At 40.8% G+C, this 24883-nt stretch overlaps 1 protein-coding gene across 4 annotated transcripts in view; it reads left to right on the forward strand.

The window, feature by feature from the left end:
* LOC114664826 (receptor-type tyrosine-protein phosphatase U-like) overlaps nt 1-24883 on the forward strand; it is a 1094815-nt gene that overhangs the window by 844819 nt on the left and 225113 nt on the right. For all 4 annotated transcript variants that reach the window (XM_028819112.2, XM_028819113.2, XM_028819114.2 and 1 more), the window contains exons 9-10: nt 840-949; nt 18658-18859. In XM_028819112.2, coding sequence (XP_028674945.1) covers nt 840-949; nt 18658-18859 — 312 coding nt within the window. The remainder of the gene's footprint in view (nt 1-839; nt 950-18657; nt 18860-24883) is intronic.

The following is a 24883-nucleotide window of genomic DNA, read 5'->3' on the forward strand; positions in this document are numbered from 1 at the left end:
ATACAGGGTTTTATACGACAGAGGCAACAGGAACAAGTAGAGTTGTAAAATTGTACTATAAAAACAAAGCCGAGGTCAGAAAATGCACAGCTCTAAACAAAATGTGAGACCCAGCAGTAGTGAAAAAGCAGCAATGAAAACCCCGTAAGAGCTGAGCTGGAGAATCTGTTTGTAATGAAGCACTTCCACCTGGGGTGTGAGCGGTCGGGTGGGCCACAGTGTAGCAGCATGAGCGCAGATCACCTAGAGGGTCCTGTCGGACATGAGGGGTGGGTCTTGCCTTCAGAATCTGGCATGCTTGTTTCCAAATGTAAGTGTGTCACTTATACTTTTTATTTTGTTTAAGTTATTAAATAAATGTAAAATATAAACTAAATCATTACAGTATTAATAAGGTAAGTGCTAACGTTACAAGTAACAGTTTTTTATTATTTTTGCAGTTTACTATATTTATAAACAGTAAAAATATAAGGTTAATTAAATGAATCTATTTTTAAAATGAGTGCTAAAGTACTGTTGCAGTTTAGACACTTGTAAACACTAAATTTCTGAAAAGAGAGAAAATACTAAATGTTGCACATGTTTGTTTTGCCTTTAAGAGACTGCCAGATAAACTGTTAAATCTGTTAAAATTGTTACATATGCAGACGTCAGAGTTATTTCTTATATTTTTACACACCTGACTTGAAAACTGAAGACATGTTGCAAGATTTCCAATTTTCTGTGGCTCAACAAAAATGACAAGTAGTAGAGGAATATTTATCACCTGACAGCAGAAGTCCATGGTCATGTGAGAAATGCTTCAGCACTACCAACTTGTCTCTTTTTCTTTGTTGCAGTGCCTGGTGCCATTGCTGCAGACTCACTAACATTTACGCCGTTGGAAGACATGATTTTCCTAAAATGGGAGGAGCCCCTAGAAGCAAATGGCCTGATAACACAGTATGAGGTAATGCTCTTATAATGTGTTTTTATGATGTATAGGAAAAGAATTCTGAAGGTTTCTTTTGCAGTAGCACAAAATGTTTAAATTTAGGTGGCACAAGAAATCAAGCATGGTAAATAAGATTATGATTTTAATATTTTGCTAATATTCCAGATAGATAGATAGATTGATACTTTATTAATCCCAAGGGGAAATTCACATACTCCAGCAGCAGCATACTGATCCATCCATCCAACCATCCATCCATTTTTCAACCCACTGAATCCGAACACAGGGTCATGGGGGTCTGCTGGAGCCAATCCCAGCCAATACAGGGCACAAGGCAGGAACCAATCCCAGGCAGGGTGCCAACCCACCACAGCAGCATATTGATAAAAAACAATATTAAATTAAAGAGTGATAACAATGCAGGTATAGCAGACAGTAACTTTGTATAATGTTAACATTTACTCCCCCGGTGGAATTGAAGAGTCACATAGTGTGAGGGAGGAACGATCTCCTCAGTCTGTCAGTGGAGTAGGACAGTGACAGTAGTCTGTCGCTGAAGCTGCTCCTCTGTCTGGAGATAATACAGTTCAGTGGATTCTCCATGATTGACAGGAGTCTGCTCAGCGCCCATCGCTCTGCCACAGATGTGGCAGAGTGTCAACTTTAATTTCAACTACTATGAGTTGGGAATCTCTCTCTCTCACACACACAGTTGTTTTTATGTAAAAAGACAAGCAGGTTATGATTATTACAAAATCTTTATTAACTCAAAAGAATTTCAAAATGGCAACATGCACTTAGGTATAATCTTGTAAATGCTCAAATTGTAATAAGTATACAAGTCACAAAATGTTATACAGCACTAATGTGCACAAAACCGAGTTCAAAACAGAACTGAGGGAATAAGGAAAAGGTGGAGGGTTTTGAAGGGGAAGACAGGAAGTGAGGTCAAAGGGGTCAGGCTCATAAGGGTCTTCAGCCATGGGCTTGAGCCTGGACGTGACATCAAAGGGGCCGGAGCCAACAAGGTCTTCTTCCATTGGCTCGGACCCGGAAGTGACGTCAACAGGGCCAGGTGGAATCTCCCGTGGATGGTCTGCAGGAAAGCGAGAAAAAGAATCAGTGCCCTCTGCCACATCCCGGTCTGACTCAGAATTGCCCTTACTCAAGCCCTTTAGCTGCCTCTCATGCGCACGTGTGTGACAATATATATACATATATAGTGAAGTGCAAGGGTACGTACAGCCGCTTTGACCCCGACACAAATAGGCAGGACACTAATTGCCACACAGCAAGAGGTTTATTTACAGTTGTAGACTCCACAACATACAAGGCAAAGCACAAAGTACAACACAGTCCCTTCTCTTTCTACAGCCAGTCCTTCCGCTTCCAATCCTTCTTCCCAAGCTTCATCCACTTCCTCCTGATTGAAGCCGTTGATTGCTGATGACGAGCTGCTTTTATAGGGCACCTGGAAGGGGACCAGGTGCCCAACAAGCTTCTTCTGGCAGCATTTCCAGGTGTGTCGGAACTGCTGCCAAATAGGGCTCTGCAAGTATCCAGGCGACCCCTTGACTGTGGCCACAGTCCCCAGCAGGGTTGAGCTTCTTGCTCATGACCCGTGGCCCCGTTGAAAGCCAAGGGGACTGCCCTCTGCCAGTTCAAGGGAAGAAATGTCCTGGAAATGTTGTCTCCCCCAGTCCTTCCACTGTTGGGGCATAATATAATATAAAAAAATCCTGGGATGAGACCAGACTTTTTTCAAGAGATTTTTTCAAGTCTCGCAAGTCGAGATTTTGGCCATGAGATTTTTCAAGTCACACCCTCCTCTCAACCATTTTTAAACACACAAACGGTCCTCTCAACTCTCATTCATGTGAATGCTTTTGACAGACACAGTTCCTGCTCTCTCAGCTCTTATAAATGTTAACGTTTTCCTCACTTTAAGTTCCCAATTAAAGAAAACGTATTATGTTCAAATCTTATTGAAAAATTTATCCCGAAGGGTTATCAACAGAAAAAAAGAGTACACAGGCAATCCTAGCACCGAGAAACGATGAAGTCAAACAACCTAACGCCAAAAATGTTAATCGGTTACACAGCAAATTGGTTAAATGTGTATCAATAGACTAGTTGGTGATAATTGTGCAGAACATGAAAACATCAACTTACAATATCCTGAAGAATATCTACAACTGTTAACACTGTCCGGTCTTCCCCCGCACAAATTACTGTAGAAAGAAGGATGTATCCAAGAAAGGTAATGATGTAGATCTTCAGGTGATAACATCGTATTAAAACATTAACAGTTTCCTATTAGAATAGCTTTTGCAAAGACAATTTAACAAATCTCAGAGCCAAACATTTGAAAAAGTCATTTTATTTAATTTGCATGTTAATTTCAAAGCTAAACAGAACAATATCGTATTACGCAACGAATAACTCTAACGCAACATGAAACATAATTTACTTTCAAATTATTACGTTTTACAGTTTTTCATTATTGTTAATTATTTGCTGTAATGTAAAATAGTTAATTCTATTATGCAGATGTAGCAATTCCCATGAAAACAAAAATCAGTTTAAATTGTATATCCGCATCCCTATACGCGAGAGGCACAACTGCAAAGAGGCTAGCGAGCAGGGGGCAAAGCCCCCTAGTGTATATATTGTAAGCTGGAGCGCTGATCGCACCCTCAGAGGACACAGACGCCCCTGGGAAAACCCCTGAAACAGCTGACAGTCTACCTTCACATTGCTCCTTACCCTTCTTACTTGCGCTATAACGTGCGATAAACCTCTCATGCGGTACTCCGCTTACTTAAAAGCCTTGTACAGCGCCTGTCAGTTTTGGACAGAGGATGACCCGCTCTGATCTGAATACTTGATCTGAATGTCCTGGTTCATAATCGTCGACAGTACATCCCTTTGCCTCCGCTTCCTGAAAATTCTAAGAATGTGCTGACGAAGATGGGTCCATCCGATGACTCAGAGATGTTCCTTTTAGCCTTTGAGCAAGTGGCGACTTTATTGGGATGGGACAAACGACACTGGGCTGTTATCATCACACCTTTTTTGTCTGGGGATGCTCTACTTTCCTTACAGAATGTGCCTCGCGATAAGCTCTGCGATTATAATTTCCTGAAGCAACAAATTGTTTTACATAAGACTGTGACTTTTTTGGCTAGAGGTTTTGCACTTAACGACTGAAACCTAAACATGGACGGTCCCATTCATGCACAAATTCAAGATTTGATTCATAAAGTGCATTGCTGGTTTGAGGGAGACGTGATGGAGCGAATTGTGGAGAAAGTTGTCATGAATATATTACTGGCCGGGATACCTGCAGTTCTTCGAGATGAATTTCTGCGTCATGATGTGGAATCATTATCAATTATGTCCAGACGATTGGAAGGTTCTCAGACCGCTTGGAGAAAGAGCGGTGGATTTGGTGATGTTTCACAAACTACGAAGGAGCGTCCAGGACATTCTCGTCGCTTTGATCGACAGCTAGAGCAAAGACAAGCTGCAGGACCTGACCCAATCTGTGATCCAAGCGTGACAAGATATATATATAATATAAATATACAGGTGTGTGTGTGTGTATATATATACTTATATATATATATATATATATATATATATATATATATATATACACTAGCTGTGAAAGCAAAGGGTCCTAGAAACTATTGAAATCGTCTGAAAATAAACTGAAATGTAGAGATGTTAGGTAATTGAAAGGAACTACTCTGGGCATCTGCCTCCTAGGAGAATTCGATTTTGCCGACATGATTGCATCGGTTCTGCATTAGCGTCAGGAGGAAAAGTAAAAGGGATAGCAGTTTGCTGATGTTAGCGGCTAAGTGACATCGTCTTTCTACTGAGGTTTCATTTTTCTGACATGCTCGCCTCGCTTGTGTTATAAGCGGCTAAACAAGTTGTCGGTTTCCTCAGAGGCGGAGCTCTTACCCCGACTCCACCTCTCATTTCCGGGCCGAACAGACATACACACTTCCACGTGTAGACGTTTATATATAAGATATATATACATATATATATAAATGCTAATCGTTGTGTAAACCTTGTGAATCCTTGGGTGTTAAGCCTTGATCATGGTCTCAATCAACAGCTTATGCTGTAATACACTAAGTATTACACCACCCATAAACTGGACATGCAGACAACCTTGGCCACAAATATGGGCATCGGGGTCCTTCTCATGTTAAGCAGTGTGTGCCTCATGACAAGCTGTGACGTGGACGCACAACCCTTGCTGGCATCATTCTCACAGCTGCCAGCAAAGTGAGGCATACAACAACGAGGACACATGCCGTGGCTGTCAAGAGAACCACACAATGGTGCACTCTGCTGAGCAGAACAAGCATGCGGTGTTGCTGATAGGAACAAAACCACAGCGAGCCCTGGTGACAGTGAAGCACACAGCACAGGCTGACTGGGTGTCTAAAATATAACTCTTTAAAGGAATGCTCCAAATAACAATGACATTTTTTATACGCTGCTTACCCCATGTTGTTTGTACTGATGACTGAGAATTTTTTTTAATTTCACATTTTCGTGAACAAACTTTACCAGTGGAGAGGATGATCTTAAATTCAAAGCTTAATTCTGTGTGAACTAGGTTTCTATGAGGACACTGCTCTGATTATTTGAATTTATTTAATAATTTAGTTATTTTTTGCCTGTTGTGAGCATACAACTGGATGACTTGGCATGGATAATGTGACACAAGTAATGGGAGATATTTTATAAACGTTTTGATGTTTTTTGCTGTTGGTCTCCATAGATGCCCATTCTATCACAAAGTTTATCTTTGAACTTGCAATTACAAATTTTTCTCAGCCATCACTACAATACCACATAGGCTAAGGTAACATGCAAAATATTTTTTGGGTGAAGAATTCTTTAAAGGAAGGAGAACACACAAGAAAACAATTCAAATGAATAGTTTAGGGACTGATTATGGTAACATTTTCACTTTGCATTTGGTTTGTCCAACTCTTATTTCACTCCATTTGGTTTAAAGGCCCTCAACTATTCTTTTACTTTGCCATTCAAAGAAAGACTTTGCCATCTCTGCAGTTCAAAATCCAAAACAGTCCAACTGTACATACACTTTATGTTCTATTTGAACATGACTCCATGACAATGAGAACTTGTTAAAGTGTGTGGATAAATGAAAAAATGAAACCACTTCAGAACTAAATGGGCTTTTAATTAAAAGTGAAGTACAGCATAAAGGAGCGTCATACCATTCATATTCTTCTGTCTATGATGACTTTATTTTATAACATTTTCAAAGGAATGACAGGAGAAACAATACTGTTTTACATGCCGAGTCATCTAGCGAGTGTGTAAAATGAAAACCTTGTCTTTTCCTAAATAGTTACTTTAACGGCAGGTCACATAAACATTTTTCAAGTGGTGAATGAGTGGGATGAGATTTAAGCTACTGTACTATCATTTAAATAAAAGAGAGACAAAGAGCACAAGAGGCGATGGAGAAATGCGCTCCCCATTGTTTCTTTTGAAAGATGCACTTTAAAAAATTGATTCTACATTTATTGTGCCATTTTGATCTGACATCTGAGCTGCAAAATGCACAGGAAAGTAAAGTTTTATCATGTCAATGTTTCAAAATGAGCGTAACCTATTATAGCTTTGAAAATTCTATTATACCATACTGCACAATGGTTTTGTGTTCCTGAGACGTTCCTTCATTCAAAACGAAGATCCTTGCGGCCCCACTGGGCTTTCCTCTACACATTTCCAAGTAAGTAATATTGGCTGATGATATTGACTCCAATACAAGCAGGCAAACAGCAGCACTGTGCATTCAAATATGAAAAATACTACAATCAAAATAAACAGTATCAATGGCTGTGTATTTGTTTTAGAAATAGTGTAGGAACATCTGCCTCTTCAGTGCATAGCGTAGGCAGCCTGAGAGGTCTTTTAAAGTCATCTTTCTCAATTGCCATGCTTTTTCTAAGCAGTTGCCGTTAAAATAACTTGTCTATCCAATGGAGATGACGGCAGTAGCTGATTGATGTAAATTACATGGCATTTGAGAATCATTAAGACCCCAGAGTTGAGATGTGGGATTAAACTGCAATACTAAAACATTAAGTGCCTCATCTGACGGAAACCTTGCCAGGAGCGTCACATTAATGCTACTGTTGGGAAATCACTGGACATTCTCAGCTCACTTACCAGAATTAAATACCAGTGCAGGCCAAGGCAGGCCAGAATCTTGTTTTTTCATCTTTCGTTTTTATTGATATTTTATTGTGGCATGTAGTGTCCCATAGAGGCACTTTCATTTACAGAAATGGCTTTATCAAAGCAGCCGGTAGAAAGTGCTTTTGACAGCCTAGGAATGATTCTGCCAGAGTGCTTATTTCCCCGACATGTCAAAATGTCAGCTTCCAAAATGGTTTGTGTTTTTTTTGGTTGCACTTTTGACTGAGCACTAGGGTATTCCAGGACGACAGGCCTGTGTCGTTAATCTTAATTGTTTCATTTTAATATAGTAGTGCAGCTTCCTCTGTCACAAATGTTTCCTTCTCTTCATAAAGGAGAAAACTTTATCCACGTGGCAAAATGCATCTTCTCTGACATTTTTCTTATTTAGTAGGCCATGTAACGTTATTGTTTACTATAAAATGCAAAGTTCTTTGACCGAAGTACAGTATGGACATGGATGGCACCATAAATGTTAAAATATTAACATTATTTAAACATTTGTATAAATTACTTTGGAGATGAACAAGTAGATCACAGCAGTGGATCAACATAAATTGTGATGCTGACGAGCTGCGTAGAAGTAGTTTTCCAACATTGAACAGCCACATGCTTTTTGGCTTTATTAAGCAAATGATACATTCAGTGGCTGCACTTTAAGAGAGTTAGCTGGTGGTGCAGGCGCTAGCCACTCTGCCTCACAGCAGGTCAAATCCTGGAACGCTTGTCTACCCGTCATTTCCGCTTTTTTCCAGCAAGTGCAGTGGTTTTCCAACGTTTAAGTTGACAATGACTGACCTGGTTTGAGTGACTTTGAATGTGTGGTGTGTGCGGCCTGTGATGGACTGGACAGTTCTGCTGACCTAAGCCAACCAGCCATGCTGTTCCTTCCAGGCATGCTGAAGGCACCGAGACCCTGAAATAGATTAGGCCTAGGTCTCAAGAATCCACTGTAATAGATTTTCTTTTTCTTTCTGCCATGTCAGTTGTTTTAGTAGCCAATTGGCTGCAATAAACCCATGACTCCAGGTTATTTTGCCAAGGTTGCTGCTACCTAAAATTTCCAGAACATCTCAAAACATAAGTTTTCGATTAACACCAAGATCAAGGTTCTAACCTCAGTGGTTTGCAGGTAATCTCATGACAGACGGACCTTAGCATTTTAGGTTTACAGTAATCCTTCCTCCATCGCGGGGGTTGTGTTCCAGAGCCACCCGCGAAATAAGAAAATCCACAAAGTAGAAACCATATGTTTATATGGTTATTTTTATATTGTCATGCTTGGGTCACAGATTTGCGCAGAAACACAGGAGGTTGTAGAGAGACAGGAACGTTATTCAAACACTGCAAACAAACATTTGTCTCTTTTTTTTCCAAAAGTTTAAACTGTGCTCCATGACAAGACAGAGATGACAGTTCTGTCTCACAATTAAAAGAATGCAAACATATCTTCCTCTTCAAAGGAGTGCTTGTCAGGAGCAGAGACTGTCATAAAGACAGAGAAAGCAAACAAATCAATAGGGCTGTTTGCTTTTAAGTATGGGAAGCACCGCAGCACAAAGCTGTTGAAGGCGGCAGCTCACACCCCCTCCGTCAGGAGCAGAGAGAGAGAGAGAGAGAAAAACAAACATGCAAAAATCAATACGTGCCCTTCGAGCTTTTAAGTATGCGAAGCTTCACTAAGCAGCTGCACACAGAAGGTAGCAACGTGAAGATAATCTTTCAGCATTTTTAGACAAGCGTCCGTATCGTCTAGGTGTGCGAACAGCCCCCCTGCTCACACCCCCTACGTCAGGATCAGAGAAAGCACAAGAGAGAGAAAGAGAAAAGTAAGCTGGTTAGCTTCTCAGCCATCAGCCAATAGCGTCCCTTGTAAGAAATCAACTGGGCAAACCAACTGAGGAAGCATGTGCCAGAAATTAAAAGACCCATTGTCCTCAGAAATCCGCGAACCAGCAAAAAATCCGCGATATATATTTAAATATGCTTACATATAAAATCCGCGATGGAGTGAAGCCGCGAAAGGCGAAGCGCGATATAGCGAGGGATCACTGTATTTCTATATAGATATAGTTGTGATGTGAACAGGAATCAGAGCTACTTCAAACTTCACAAGTTGAAATTGCCCCATCATTTAACATGACCCAATATGGATAATTAACAGTTGGAGTTGTGGTTGTGCTTACTACATTTGGTTTTTTTAGACAGCCTGGTTGTAAAGCATTGCAGTAGTCAAATCCCCTTGAAACTTTTGCATGAATCAACTTTTTCACATCCATCATAGAAAAAAAAAAAATCTGCATTTTGATTTATTTCATAGCTAGAATGTCTGATCTGTCATCACACACTGACGTGAGCACTGAAAGATAGATAGGTTAGTATCAAATTGCATATGGATTCAGCAAAAAGGATATTCAGCTCCTCTGAGTTAAAAATTGACAGCATCTTTTGCATTTCTGTTTTACTGTTTACAGTGCTTAAGTTAGATATTGTGTGATCCATAATGGATGGACAGTGGTCCTTTAATCAGTCAGGAGGCTGTTATGGAAGGACAGCATCGATGGATGTGATTGATGAACCCAGCCAGGATGATTCCTGTTCCCAGTTGGGTAGGAAAAATAATGGATGGACTGGGAGAAGCTGCCTACTTGGATCGTTTCATCCCCCAGTTTTATAGGTGGCAGTGCTCATCTGGTCCCCGTGTGGACATCTGCAGGGTTGCATGGGACTCATAGTTGTGCTAGTAAATAACTAAACAGCCATCTACTTAATGCTCAGGCCACAGTACCTCCATGTGAACAACATTTTGCATTAACTTAAAAGAGCGCTGACAGCCATTTAAAACCCCTTGCAGTGTTCCATGGCATTTACTTCTGGATTTACTAATCTAAGAGGTTTGAAAGACTCCAGGGTACTGAGTGTACTGCATATCAACCTCTTCTTCCATATTTTAATGGCTAGACATACAGTATGTGATATTTAACACATTACAGAAAAACCTAAAGCTTTTTAAAATGACTTTAAAATGTTTTACTGAATGACATCTCGACATACATTAGACTCAAGCAAGCCTTTTTTTCTCCCTATCTTTTTGTCCTCTAGATAGCTGATAATGGGTAAAGGTGTTCTAGTTACAAGGGCAGTGTCAGGCACTAAGTGCTGCTGAAGCTCACCACACTGCACTACCTTCCAAAAATAAAACACCTTTTGGAAGTTGACAGCTTTCTGAAAGACAAGCCGTGAAAGAAGGCATTAGCTCCATGCTGTCAGCAGAGGCACAGGCCCATCTTTTAAGTAATGTAGCAGAACATGTGTTAAAAGGCCTCTAAGCTACTGATGACAGAATCCCAAAACAAATAATCACCCCCCTTTTTGGGGACAACTTTTAACTTTTCATAAACATGAGAATCATTGTTTGAGCAGGAAAATGCTCACCTCAAAGGCTGATGTCGATGTTTGCAGATTCATTCTTGATGACATGTACCGCCGCGACTATTAAAATCTTTCTTCTTCTGGTTAGTCTGTCAGCGCAATAACATTATTTTAGTCTACTGTGCTAGTGATTTGTCCTCTCGAAATACAACAAATATTTAATGGCTTTAAAAATGTGCAGTCCTTCTGCTTTTAAAGGACTTTTTTTCAATGGCGTTTTTGTGCTGACAGGTTATTCGTCACTCTACTTGTAATTTCCCTGCACATTCACTTCAGAAAATACTAAGGCTAAGGGCATTGCTGACTGCTTGATGCAGCCCACAGGCATTTCACAAGTGAGTGCCTTATCTTACGTGATTGAAACATTTTTTTGTGCATTGAACCTCTTTACATTGGCTAGCTGGGCAAACAATATTGTTTAAGCTGATTAGAGAACATTCTCCATAGTAAAAAAGTTAAATTTCTATCTGTGCATCTGTCCACTTGCTGTGCCTAAAAGATGGCGCATCACAAACATCCATCCATCCATTATCCAACCCGCTATATCCTAACTACAGGGTCACGGGGGTCTGCTGGAGCCAATCCCAGCCAACACAGGGCGCAAGGCAGGAAACAAACCTCGGGCAGGGTGCCAGCCCACCGCAGGGCACACACCCGGACAATTTAGAATCGCCAATGCACTTAACCTGCATGTCTTTGGACTGTGGGAGGAAACCCACGCAGACACGGGGAGAACATGCAAACTCCACGCAGGAAGCGAACCCGGGTCTCCTAACTGCGAGGCGGCAGCACTACCCACTGTGCTGCCACATCACAAACATTTTTAGTAATAAAATGCATTATATTTGTCATTTCAGTAGATGGGGCATCTCAGACATTAACACTTTCTTTTAAATCTCAGGGTTTTTTTTTTTTTAAATAAATTTGCAAGCCTTTCTGCGAACACGTTTTTCACTTTGTTATTATGGGCTATTGAGCACAGATTGATGGGCAAAAATGACAAATTTATCCCCTTAAAATTAAATCCACAGCACAGTACTGTGTGCAGAAAGTGAAGGAGTCTAAACACTCCGTGAATCCACTGTACATGCAATGAAATTATTAAGGTCATGACTGAAGCGTATATAAAACAGGGTCGTTTTTTAGCTAAAATGCATTTGAATTTAATCATTATTGCTTTCACAAAAAATAAATTGAAGCAAATTGAAAGTAGAAGGAAACAAACAAGCAGTATGCACATGAAGACCAGAAGCCTTTTGACATCCTCTGGAGGCGCAGTGACAGGACATGGTGGCGGGTGTACTGCTGCCTGCTGGTCAGAGGCTGGAGCGGCAAATGTTGGCTTTGCTCACGTCTTGTGGCTCAATCAGGTGATTTTCATGGGCAGAATATTGAGGCACAGCCAGGTATTGTGAGACTGTACTCTGTGATATTATGTGGAACTCCATCATATCCATGATATTTGAATTTTGAGGTCAGCTTGCGCCATGCATTGGCATATCTTCCTGTATAAATTCCGAGTGGCTGATTCTTTGTTTTGTTCAATTACTTACTTAAAAGGCAAAGATGGCTGGAATGTCCAAACATTCTGTCATTCCCTTTCTGCACAAATATTAAAAGACCAAATAACTTGTTGCAGAGTGTGAGCAGCTAGAGAAGGTATCACTGCTGTCAAAATGAGAGATAATGGGCAAAGAGCAGGCTGCATCCCTTCATGTGAGGAGTAAGCTGTGAACAGTGGAATGGGTGTAAGTGCCCTTGTGCCCACTGGAAGCAGATCACCCAGACTTCATTGGAGGATTATATCTCTGAGTTGGCCAGCTGTGAATCCCTCGGTCAGATCTACTGCTTCTTGCCTGGGAGGAATCACCTTCTACCATCTTCATTTACTGTCACTTTAGCCCTCACCAGAAGGGGCGAAATTAAAAATGAATGAATACGTGGAATATCAGCTCACATATCCTTGTTTGCATTAAAGTTGAATTTGTCTTTACCGAGTGTAGCTTGAATTACACAGAAGTCAGAATTCTCTGGCACACCTGTGTTACTTGTGGGAATTTGTAGTTGCAAAATTTCTTCACATGTTAAAGTAAAATATTTTTATGGGTGTTAGGAATTGTCTTCTTTATCGTCAGATGACGATATCTTCATAATTCAGAAAAGGCGGATACTTTACTGTTAGCAAGGCTTTATAAAACCAGTGCTTTTCTGGTACGTATACATACACTGTGTAGTTTACCTTTGCCTTATGTACAGTATGTATAGCTAAAGTGTGCGTTATATACAAGAACAGGTTGAACCTAACCATGGCTGGGATATGCAACATCATGAGATGCTGCTGTAAATAAATATGACAATCTAAATTTTTCCTTGGGATTAATATCTGTCTAATCTAATTTAATCTAAAGTGCCTTCTAAGAGTGAGTGGGGACTGGGGCTGCACATGGTGGAATAAATAAAGTTGGCTCTGTTGTCACCAGGGAATGTTACAGTATGTGTCATAATGGTATAAACTATTATAGTGTGATACGTTTCCTTAAGTCTGATAGGTGGCAGCAGGGTGACACTATGTGCTCTACATGATCCCCTGCTGCCTATTTCAAAGATCAAGAGACTGGGTGCTTTAACAGAGCGATGGGGCTCAGAAGTGCAGGACCACCTAGGGTCGCCACATGGCTTCTGAACAGTCCATACGATCCAGAAAGTACAGCCTAGGGTTGTAACCTGGTGTATTATACAGTATAACCCAGACTTAAAAACTCTGTGAGGCCAGCCTGACTTGAAGTATTAAGTTAAGAGCAGAGTAAAGTAGACGGCAAACACTTGGCTGGTTAGAAGGAGAGGCCAGAGCTTCTAAAAAGTTTCAGGAGGTGAGAAGGAAGAATATGGTGCATCGGTCATGTAGTGATCGTGGATTCAACATCCCTTACTGGTAGGCCATGTGGGCAACAGAGTTACTGCTTCCTTTAAGTTCATGTGATAGTTTGAGTTCTAAACGGAGTTATGCCTCCTATGTGTTGATTTATTTGGTGAATAAATGAACCTTTTGTATAATTTTACGACCCACACAAATGCTTTCTTACCATTCCAAAGATGCATACACCTTTTTACAGTAAATATTTTCAGACTCTCTGTACAGCACCTCAAAAGTGATCATCAGCTTTATTTTGCAGAGGTGCGTTATCCATCCATTCATTTTCCAACCCGCTGAATCCGAACACAGGGTCACGGGGGTCTGCTGGAGCCAATCCCAGCCAACACAGGGCACAAGGCAGGAACCAATCCCGGGCAGGGTGCCAACCCACCGCAGAGAGGTGCATTATAAGAGTCTAAATTTTTTGTTCTTTATTTCGCCTTATACAATTTCTTGTGTTAGGAATTTGGTAGTTTTCGCATACCCCTTGGGGTCAGAGCGCAGGGTCAGCCATTGTACAGCGCCCCTGGAGCAATTACAGGTTAAGGGCCTTGCTCAAGGGCCCAGCAGAGCAGTGGCCTTTTGGCAGTGATGGGGATTCAAACCGGCAACCTTCGGGATACCAGCACAGCTCCTTTCACTCAACCTTTCACATAAATTTTCAGATACTTGCTGTCTCTCGTCAATAATGACGTACCACGTAAGTGCAAAATAAGTGCAGCATACCTGTCTCTTCACAGAATGACTGGTAGATGTCTGGCTTTAAGTGTGAGACTTGGCATGATTTACTCAAAAAGAGAGATTGGCAGCCGGAGAACACATTGGTGAAAAACAATGGCAAGAGGGCAAGACATTGTCCTCTAATCAAGAGTGACATAATCAAGAGAAGAATCAAAGTAAGAATCTAAAATATGTGAAAATCAACAAAGACTTTGAAGTTTTAGAGATCAAAATTAGACAAAGGTGCATGCCAAGTAAACAACGTGTAACAGCAACATTTACTTTCATAGCAAATTTTCATACATGAAAGTGTTTCTAAATAATAATAGCTAAATAGAATTACAGTATAAAACAAAGTCAAAGCTATAGAACAGTTATATCGTCGTGGGCGAAATTATCGGCACCCCTGGAATTTTCCCAGAAAATGCACCATTTCTCCCAGAAAATTATTGTAATTACAAATGTTTTGGTATACACATGTTTATTTCCTTTATGTGCATTGGAACAACACAAAAAAACAGAGAAAAAAAGCCAAATCTGACATCATGTCACACAGAAAAAATTATTGGTACCTTTTCAAAATTGTGGGTAAATTGTTTTATTTCAAACATATGATGCTCATTTGAACTCACCTGTGGCAAGAAACATCCATCCATCCATCCATTTTCCAACCTGCTGAATCTGAACACAGGGTCACGGGGGTCTGCTGGAGCCAATCCCAGCCAACACAGGGCACAAGGCAGGAACCAATCCTGGGCAGGGTGCCAACCCACCGCAGGACACACACAAACACACACACACACCAAGCACACACTAGGGCCAATTTAGAATCGCCAATCCACCTAACCTGCATGTCTTTGGACTGTGGGAGGAAACCCACGCAGACACGGGGAGAACATGCAAACTCCACATGCAGGGAGGACCCGGGAAGCGAACCCAGGTCCCCAGGTCTCCCAACTGTGAGGCAGCAGCGCTACCCACTGCGCCACTGTGCCGTCCGGCAAGAAACAGGTGCTGGTAATATAACAATCACACCTGAAGCCAGTTAAAATGGAGAAAAGTTGACTCAACCTTTCTGTTGTGTGTCTGAGTGTGCCACACTAAGCATGGAGAACAGAAAGAAGAGCAGAGAATGAGGACTTGAGAACAAAAATTGTGGAAAAATATCAACAATCTCAAGGCTACAAGTCCATCTCCAGAGATCTTCATGTTCCTTTTTCCACTGTGCACAACATAATCAAGAAGTTTACAACACATGGCACTGTAGCTAATCTCCCTGGACGTGGACAGAAGAGAAAAACTGAAATAAAAGACTGCAACGAAGGACAGTCCGAATGGTGGATAAACAACCACAATCAACTTCAAAACATATTCAAGCTGTTCTGCAGACTCAGGGTGCAACAGTGTCAGCTCGAACTATCCGTCGACATCTGAACGAAATGAAACGCTATGGCAGGAGAGCCAGGAGGACCCCACTGCTGACATAGAAACATAAAAAAGCCAGACTGGAGTTTGCCAAAATGTAGTTAAGGAAGCCAAAATCCTTCTGGGCGAATGTCTTGTGGACAGATGAGACCAAGGTAGAGCTTTTTGGTAAAGCTCATCATTCTACTGTTTACAGAAAACGGAATGAGGCCTACGAAGAAAAGAACACCGTACCTACAGTCAAACATGGTGGAGGTTCTAAGATGTTTTGGGGATGTTTTGCTGCCTCTGGCACTGGATGCATTGACTGTGTGCAAGGCATCATGAAATCTGAAGACTACCAAAAGATATTGGGGCGCAATGTAGGGCCCAGTGTCACAAAGCTGGGTCTGCGTCAGTGGTCATGGGTGTTCCAGCAGGACAAGGACCCCAAACATACCTCTAAAAGCACCCAGAAATGGTTGACAACAAAGCGCTGGAGAGTTCTGAAGTGGCCAGCAATGAGTCCGGCTCTAAATCTGATTGAACACTTATGGAGAGATCTCAAAATTGCTGTTGGGAGAAGGTGCCCTTCAAATCTGAGAAACCTTGAGCAGTTTGCAAAAGAAGTGTGGTCGGAAATTCCACTTGAGAGGTGTAACAAGCTTGTTGATGGTTATAGGAAGCGCTTGATTTCAATTATTTTTTCCAAAGGGCGTGCAACCAAATTTTAAGTTGAGGGTGCCAATAATTTTGTCCAGCCCGGTTTTTGAGTTTTGTGTGAAATGATATCAGATTTGGCTTTTTTCCTCTGTTTTTTGTGTTGTTCCGATGCACATAAAGGAAATAAACATGTGTATACCAAAACATTTGTAATTGCAACAATTTTCTAGGAGAAATGGTGCATTTTCAAGGAAAATTCCAGGGGTGCCGATAATTTCGGCCATGACTGTATATATGATGGCAGAGAAGTTGCAAAGCAGTAACGAGTGATGCAGCTAAAGCTGAAGTCAGACATGAGGTAAAACAATTTAGGTCAGGTATGGAATTTATAATAACCACGAAGACCAAGACATTTTCATATTTATTATGTCGCAGATAGAGATGTACCTATCATGTATGTTGGAAACTTTTAATAACCTGTAATTATAAGTACAAAGAGCCTGTGCTCTGAATTCAGAACAAGTCTTAATAAAATGTCCATATACACAGTTTATTATGTCCCTATCCATTTGCCAAAAGAGAGCACCGCCATTTCAAGCTCAGGTATGCATCAGTAATCATGACAACAGTTATAAAGAATCTGGCACTAAGAATTTCCTTTGTCTTTGTTTTCTGTTTGCTGAAAGGTACAAGTTACTTAATCAGGGCTTTCAAAACAATAAGTTGTCTCTACTACATATGAAAACATTAAAGGTGAAATTTCATTCAGACTTTGTTGACTTAAATGGCATAGATGAGTGCTTCTCAGCCTTTTTCACCCTGGGAATCAGTTTTATCTACTTTTGTTCAGGGATGATCCTTTATTAGCAGCAGTTTGAATGGAAACTAGCAAACATTTTCCCTTGAATTGCACACACTACTAAACAATAGCAAATAAATATGAAATGCTTAGACATAGTGTAAATAACAGATAAAATACACACAAGTACCTATCCAAAAATAACTTGATACACAGGTATTTAATTCTGAATCAAATTTAGTGTCAATTTGTCTTTTTAATGGATAACCTGCACTCTTCTGATTTGCACCTTTATCGAAATCAGGTGCCAAGAGGAAATCGTTTTAATTTGCAGGTGGCTGACTTGTCTAGAATTTCAGTACACGTATCTGTTGCACAGGTATGACGAGCTGTTCTGCCATTGTGTGAGCTTTCTTATATTTGGCAATTCAATGTGCAATGAGATGATGCCCCGAGTGCCTGCTGGCTTGTTGTACAACCATACTGGAATGTTTTTTGTGAAGCCTCAAGATTTCAATTTTTTCCATTTAAAAAAGTCAAACGATTTACTTCCATCAGTAGCAGACTTTGTTTCCAAATGTCTTTATAGTTGAAGGCTTCATGCTATCATTTGGTAGTACCACACCACAGATAACACATACTGGAGCAGTCATTGCTTGCCACACTTCATGTTAAAAGTAAACCTACTTGTATACCTCAGAATATGTTCTTTATACATTCCATTTTGGTTCAGGTTTTTGGGATAAATGTTTGACATTGACTGCGGTGGGCTGGCGCCCTGCCCGGGATTTGTTCCTGCCTTGCACCCTGTGCTGGCTGGGATTGGCTCCAGCAGACCCCCAGGACCCTGGGTTAGGATATAGCGGGTTGGACAATGACGGACTGACTAACTGTTTGACATTGACTCACTATTGTAAGAAAGGGGCATTTGAGGAACTTCTCTGTGTTTGTTGGCTTTCTTAATGAAGCACGCAGTGTGCTATGTATATAACAGGGTGCCATCTGCTTGTAACTGGACTTATGTCAGCCGTTTCAACTCCCCAGTATGCAAGAACAAAATGTCCCTTTCACTGGGCGCAGAGGTGAAATCTGCAATCAGTAGCCCACTAAACCATTCTAAAGTTATGACTGCTTTATTTAGTTATTTTTAAACATAAGCTGACAACCCACTTAGGTGTTGTATTGCTTCTCCCTGTACCTCAGATTATCTGTGGAGGCTTCATCATGTTTGTTGTGTTTAGCAGATTGTTTTACAAGGGTAATTCACTTTGTGTCAAGCAAGGTTTCCAAAACCCTGAAACAACTTCTTTAAATTTCTGACGAAAGTTTAGTTATCATCAAGCTCACATAGTATTAATAGTTCTAATGGGTACATGTCATGTTTCCCTGAAAGAGTTATGGCTTGGGTCTAAGGGAACATTTTATTTGTGATTGCTTCATTCAGTTCTCCTAGTCTTAAAATCTTTAAGTCCATCAGAATCATTACTGTAATCATTACTTATTGGTTTGTGCTTCTTTGTTTTGTAGATCAGTTATCAGAGCATAGAGTCTTCAGATCCAGGAATCAATGTGCCTGGACCACGTCGGACAGTTTCCAAGTTACGCAACGAGACCTACCACATGTTCTCCAACTTGCACCCAGGCACCACATATCTGTTCTCTGTGCGGGCTCGGACTGGAAAAGGCTTTGGAGAATCGGCCCTTACTGAAATCACGACCAACATATCTGGTAAGAAGCTGATATGGGAGATTGGCAGTGTTCTCCTCCACATCTCACGCCTGGGACCCAAGTGTTGGTATTACTGTATACTGATTTCTAGACTTGTTATAATCTTTAGATTTCTGTCTGAAGAAAGGAACAAATTGTTCTTTAAAATATGTTTCTTCATACATCAGAAGGCTAGTTTTTTTTTTTTTTTTTTTTAATCTTCCTTTAGTTCTTGTGTGTGGGCCTGGAGATCAGACGCTGCTTGTTTAAGTGAGCCCAGTGCAGGAGAATATCTTGACTGTGAACACACACACACACACACGCTAATCTCCAGCTATAAGACTACAACTTCTCTGGCAGTCTTTGTGAGGGCCCAATTTCTCATTTGTTATTCCTGTCTCGTCTCATTATTTTTTATAGTTGCCTGATATTTGAAAGCACAGGTTAGCATCATTTACACCAGTAGTCCCCAACCTTTTTGACAGCAAGGACCACTTTATTAGATGCCAATTTTTCCACGGACCGGTCGGGGGGGGGCAGTTTTATACACAATTTACATAACATTTCTATTATTATTAAGTTATTAAGCAGTTCGCATACATTTGCAACCTGAGATTTTTCTTCTTTTTTTGCATATAACAAAGACATATGCTTTGCATTTGCCATTCCAACAGATTGCGCATCACAAACATTAACACTGTTATCGTTTCTATAGGAGGGTGACAATGAGTTAAATTCCAATGGATGTTTTTCAAATGTTGACAAGCAATAAGCAAAAGGGATCAATGAAAACCACAGACAACAAAAACAGCAAAAAAAAAAAAAACAGTACGAGGAAAGTTCGAAGAAAGAATTTTTTCTTACAATGTTTCTGTTTGGGGATCGTTGTGCAAACGTGCACATCTGAGCTGCGACCACAGATCTAACTGCTCTGTGGATGATTCATTCAAGCATTTCAAGGTCACTTCGTTGTAATGAAAGCATCTGCTGAATGTACTTCGTAGTAACGTGATTTCTATAGACTCATGTCATATGGGGAAACTGTCGGGACCATAAAAATACTTTGTTGTAATAGTCTCTCACCTCGGTCTCTCTCCTCTCTCTGCGCCGCTGCAAAGCCCCGCCCGCCAAGCGTTCTGAAAAGTCTGAGTGAGTCGCCGTTGCCGGCAGTTCTCTCGCGGCCCGGCTGTCAGACGGCTGCGGCCCGGTAGTGGGTCGCGGACCGGTGGTTGGGGACCCCTGATTTACACGATGTGCCATTAAGACACCCAAATCAGGCCAATAGTGCATTTGAACAAGCGCTGCACACTGACTAATGCCTTCTGAGCTCACTTAACATCCTACATTATCTCAATCTGTGTGATGCTGGCTTCCTGTGTCCTTGGATTCCTCATCGGTACCCAATGAAACTTTTCTGTCAAATACTTTTTTCTATTTTTATTGAATGCTTCATCGGACTTGTAGTTATGTCTATTCTGAGGCCCAGCAGATTTCTAACCAGTTCAGGACCCAAGTTAAAATCTAGATTAAGGACAGGATCTCTCTGTATCCCCATATGCTCTCTGCTTGGTTGTTATTATTCTCTTTGACTGGCTGCATTTGCTTCTTTAAGTGACTGTTAAGCCTTTGATTTAAATTCCAGTAAATTCAATACATTTCATTACCGTTCATCCAATTACATTATTTCTTAGAGTTAATGTCTTTTTTCCATTTTAATCACATTAACTTTCTATTTAACACCATTCATTCTTTTGATGGGTAAAGTTGAATATAAAAAATCCTCTAACCCTCATTTAAGAAAAAGACAATACATTTTACTTCAGTACTCAAGAAAAATTAAACCTTTGCTGTCACAACCAGATTCTTGTGTTACTATAGTACAAATCTGAATGTGCTTAACTGTAACGTTAAATTAAAGGGGATGTTCATCCACTTTGACATATGGGCTCATTAAAGTATTTAAACGGGTTTGTGACTGTTGCTTGGATTTTTAATAATTTGTCATTGTCTTCCCAATTCTTCTGTATTTAATTTTTACTTCTGTCTTTCAATATGTTTATGCTGTTTGGTGCCTTGGGAGCCAAGTTATTATCTGACTTTGGGGGGTGCACTTTGTTTAAAGTGCGCAGGTTCCCACCTTGTCTCCAAATGGCACGGAGATCAAAGGAAGACACAACTGATTAAACTCAAAAACCTGCAGAGCAAGGAGGGAAACAATCAATAGTAGAGTTACACGCTGACTTGAATTCCCCATCGTGTATAAACGTAGCCTCAGTACATTTTTCCAACACTAAGATAACCTCCTCCTCTGTTTCCCAGATGTGACTCCTATTGTGTAAGCTCTTACTTGTTGCCTATTCAGTATGTCTTCTGTAACAAAGTATTCACTTTTTAATTCTATGACACGTTTGATTAACCGAGTGATAAAAGTACCAACTGTATTGATTCAATGACCCAACTGTCTCTTGTAAAAGTAAAGATGTGTGGATACTGTTAAATATGTTTCTTTTTAAAAACAAAAATAATTGCTTTCCTTTTCACTATAGTTTAAATACCTATTGTATTAAGTGAATAAGCTAATGATTTCAACATTATAGAAGTACCTTGGTAAAAATTAAACAAATTAGATCATCTATAACTGTTATTAGCCAAAAAGTCCTCTAGTTGAAGTCATTTAAACAGTTTGTTCAATCTGCAGAAAAATCAGCAGCCTTTACACCTAAATGAACAATCCACTCAGAAAAATAATGTTTTAATTTGTTTTGTTTGCAATTTGTAGTGGTAGCTGGGAACATTTTTAATCTCAAGTTTTCATTCAGAATGGAGAGAGAAAATGTATGATATAATAACAAGCCAATACTGACTAATGCTGTGCCACAGCAAACAATGTGACAAATGTCCCTGGAAAAAACACGACTTGTGTTGTATAATCCACATCAGCTATCCAGTTGTATGGTTAAAATGTGCCAAATGCATGCTTTTTTCCTAAAATATTACTACACAGTTACTTCCGGTATAATCAGCACACATCACAAACAGAAAGCTAAAGCCTCATGAGTGTCGCTTTTTGACATGAAGACCTACCTCTCCACCTCATTCAGTCAGGAGTCTGGTCTTCAGTTGTAAAGGTGACTCCCAGGGGTATTCAGTTATGAACCTGGGGGTCCGCAGTAGCTGCAGGTTTTCGCAGTTTCTTAATTAGAACTTGTTTATTTACTAACACAGCAACATTTGTTTGGGCTTGGTTTTAATTAACTTGCTTATCACAATTAAGAACCTTTAATTGCCCATTCATCATTATCATCATCATAGCTTTAACCGTTGCCTCTTTTCTTAAGCAGTCATCGGTTATTAATGAGATGCAAATGACAAAGGAGCCACCAGTTCTCCAGCTAATGCGCCTCCATTTAAACCTGTGCTGAGCATCATGAAGTATCTGTGTTAATAAAATGTTTTCAGATAAATGAGAGAGAAGGGAAGGACTTCAAAACATATGGATAATATTCTCAGAACGCAAAAAATATATAGCTTTTGTCTTGGAAGGATGACAGCTCAAATTTATTAGTTTATAATTAAATACCAAATTGCATAACCTCTTAGGCCTGGCTTCGAATTACAAAACTGGTTAAAACGAAAACCTGTAGCCACTGTGGACCTCCACAACCGGATTTGAGTACCCCTGCTGTATTCTCTGCACCGCTAAGGTGTTTTTATTAATTTATTTATTTATTGGTAACTAGCAAAATACCCGCGCTTCGCAGCAGTGAAGTACTGCTTTAAAATTTTTATTAAGAAGAAAAGTAAACCTTTTTAAACTGAGGGAAAATATACCAATAATTATTTGTTAAGGATCTCTTTGTATACCACGTTGTCAGTTCGGCCCTCCGGTTGTAATATGACCAAGCTGCGCGCTGAGCTTACTCTTGAGCATGCAACGTATAGTTGGCCATCCATCCATCCATTTTCCAACCCGCTGAATCCAAACAGGGTCACGGGGGTCTGCTGGAGCCAATCCCAGCCAACACAGGGCACAAGGCAGGGAACCAATCCCGGGCAGGGTGCCAACCCACCGCAGGACACACACAAACACACCCACACACCAAGCACACACTAGGGCCAATTTAGAATCGCCAATCCACCTAACCTGCATGTCTTTGGATTGTGGGAGGAAACCGGAGCGCCCGGAGGAAACCCACGCAGACACGGGGAGAACATGCAAACTCCACGCAGGGAGGACCCGGGAATCGAACCCAGGTCCCCAGGTCTCCCAACTGCGAGGCAGCAGCGCTACCCACTGCGCCACCGTGCCGCCCTATAGTTGGCCATGTGAAAAGAAATCTTGCCTCAAATCAATGCCAACCTTTTGTAGGGTCTGTCCCTGAGACTTACTAATTGTCATTGCGAAACAGAGCCTTACTGGAAATTGGAGGCGTTTGAATTGAAATGGGTTTCATCGATAACTTCGCATCTAGCTTTTGAGAGTTTAAACATTCATAAACATCAAAGTGTCCACTACTCAAATCGTCACCTGTGAATCTAAGATGTTTAAGAGGCATTGGCGGTTGTCCAAAGGTGTAAAATATTTGGCCATTTCGGTACACTTGAAAGCAACAACCGAACAATTCAGCGGCAGCCATCAACTCACATGCAGAACCATAGGTGAAGGGCTTAAGCATTTCACTCTTATAGTGCTCCTGTGTAGTATAATTATCTCCTGTACCGTCATCAGTCCACACCTTGAACCTGTCCCAGTCATTCAGTACATAAGACACAATGCTCCTCCAGATATTAAGAGTGAGCCTGATATGGCCGTGCAATATGTAACACAGAGAATGGAAAAGGCAGTCGCCATCTCCGGGCATGGAAACCACTCGGTAAGTGACAGTTCTTTGATCGATGGTGATCACCTCGCTAGACATGTTAATAGGGGTACGGTTGGAACGATAAAGGAAATGGGTACCTGAACAATGTAAACTAAGACTAAAATACTTACACAATAACTATATTCGCAATAAACAAACAATAAAACAGCAGAGAAGCCGTGGATTAAATAAAAAGGCTGCAGTTATCAGCAGTGAGACGTGAATACCGTGGCGAAGCAAGGTAGGGAATGAAGAGACCGGAGCGACGGACAGCCTTATATAGGCAGACAGCCAACTACGTGGGAGGTGTGGGGATGGGGGATGTAGATAAGTAGGATTCAGTTAGCATTGGGAACCCGCGTACCAAATTTCTTGAAGAATGGCCCATAAGTAACAAAGACCGTTGGAAAGTTCAATATGGCGGCCGACAGTGGCGTCATACCACCGAAATAAGTACGTACATCGGTTTCAGTTAGCGCAGGGAAGCCGCCTACCAAATTTCATGAAGATGGGGCCATAAATAAGAAAGTTTAACATGGCGTACGTTGTCGACCGTTATGACCATTACGCGTAGAATTTCGAAATGAAACCTGCTTAACTTTTGTAAGTAACCTGTAAGGAATGAGCCTGCCAATTTTCAGCCTTCTACCTACACGGGAAGTTGAAGAATTAGTGATGAGTGAGTCAGTGAGTGAGGGCTTTGCCTTTTATTAGTATAGATATAAAGATCAAAATAGTCCAGATGAAGCCTCACAAGTGAATTACAAACCTTCAGCACAACCTGCCTTGACTTCTACTCCACTCATTGTGGTTTGTAACTTAACATCCTGGTAGCCATCTTAATTGCTTCTGTACACGGTCTGGATGTAAAAATTCCACCATGACTCTTGTGTTCTTCTCAGAAGTTGCACTTTAAAAAGTTTGGAATCTTCCATCATTCATTCAAACCTAACATTTTTACTTCTTACATATAATTTAAACTAACTTAATTAAAGTTTCTGTCTAGATGATTTGGTTGATTCTGCATTATTGGTAGGTGGTGCATTGAGAGTGCTGCTGCACCAATGTAAGGAGACCGGGGTTTGTGTCCCTGGTCCTTCCTGCCTGGAGCTTGCATGTTCTGCCCATGGGTTTCTTTCCAGAGCCCAAAGTCATGCAAATTTGGTGAATTGGTGACACTAAA

This window comes from Erpetoichthys calabaricus, chromosome 14, assembly GCF_900747795.2.
Source record: "Erpetoichthys calabaricus chromosome 14, fErpCal1.3, whole genome shotgun sequence".
NCBI classification, from domain to species: Eukaryota; Metazoa; Chordata; class Cladistia; order Polypteriformes; family Polypteridae; genus Erpetoichthys; species Erpetoichthys calabaricus.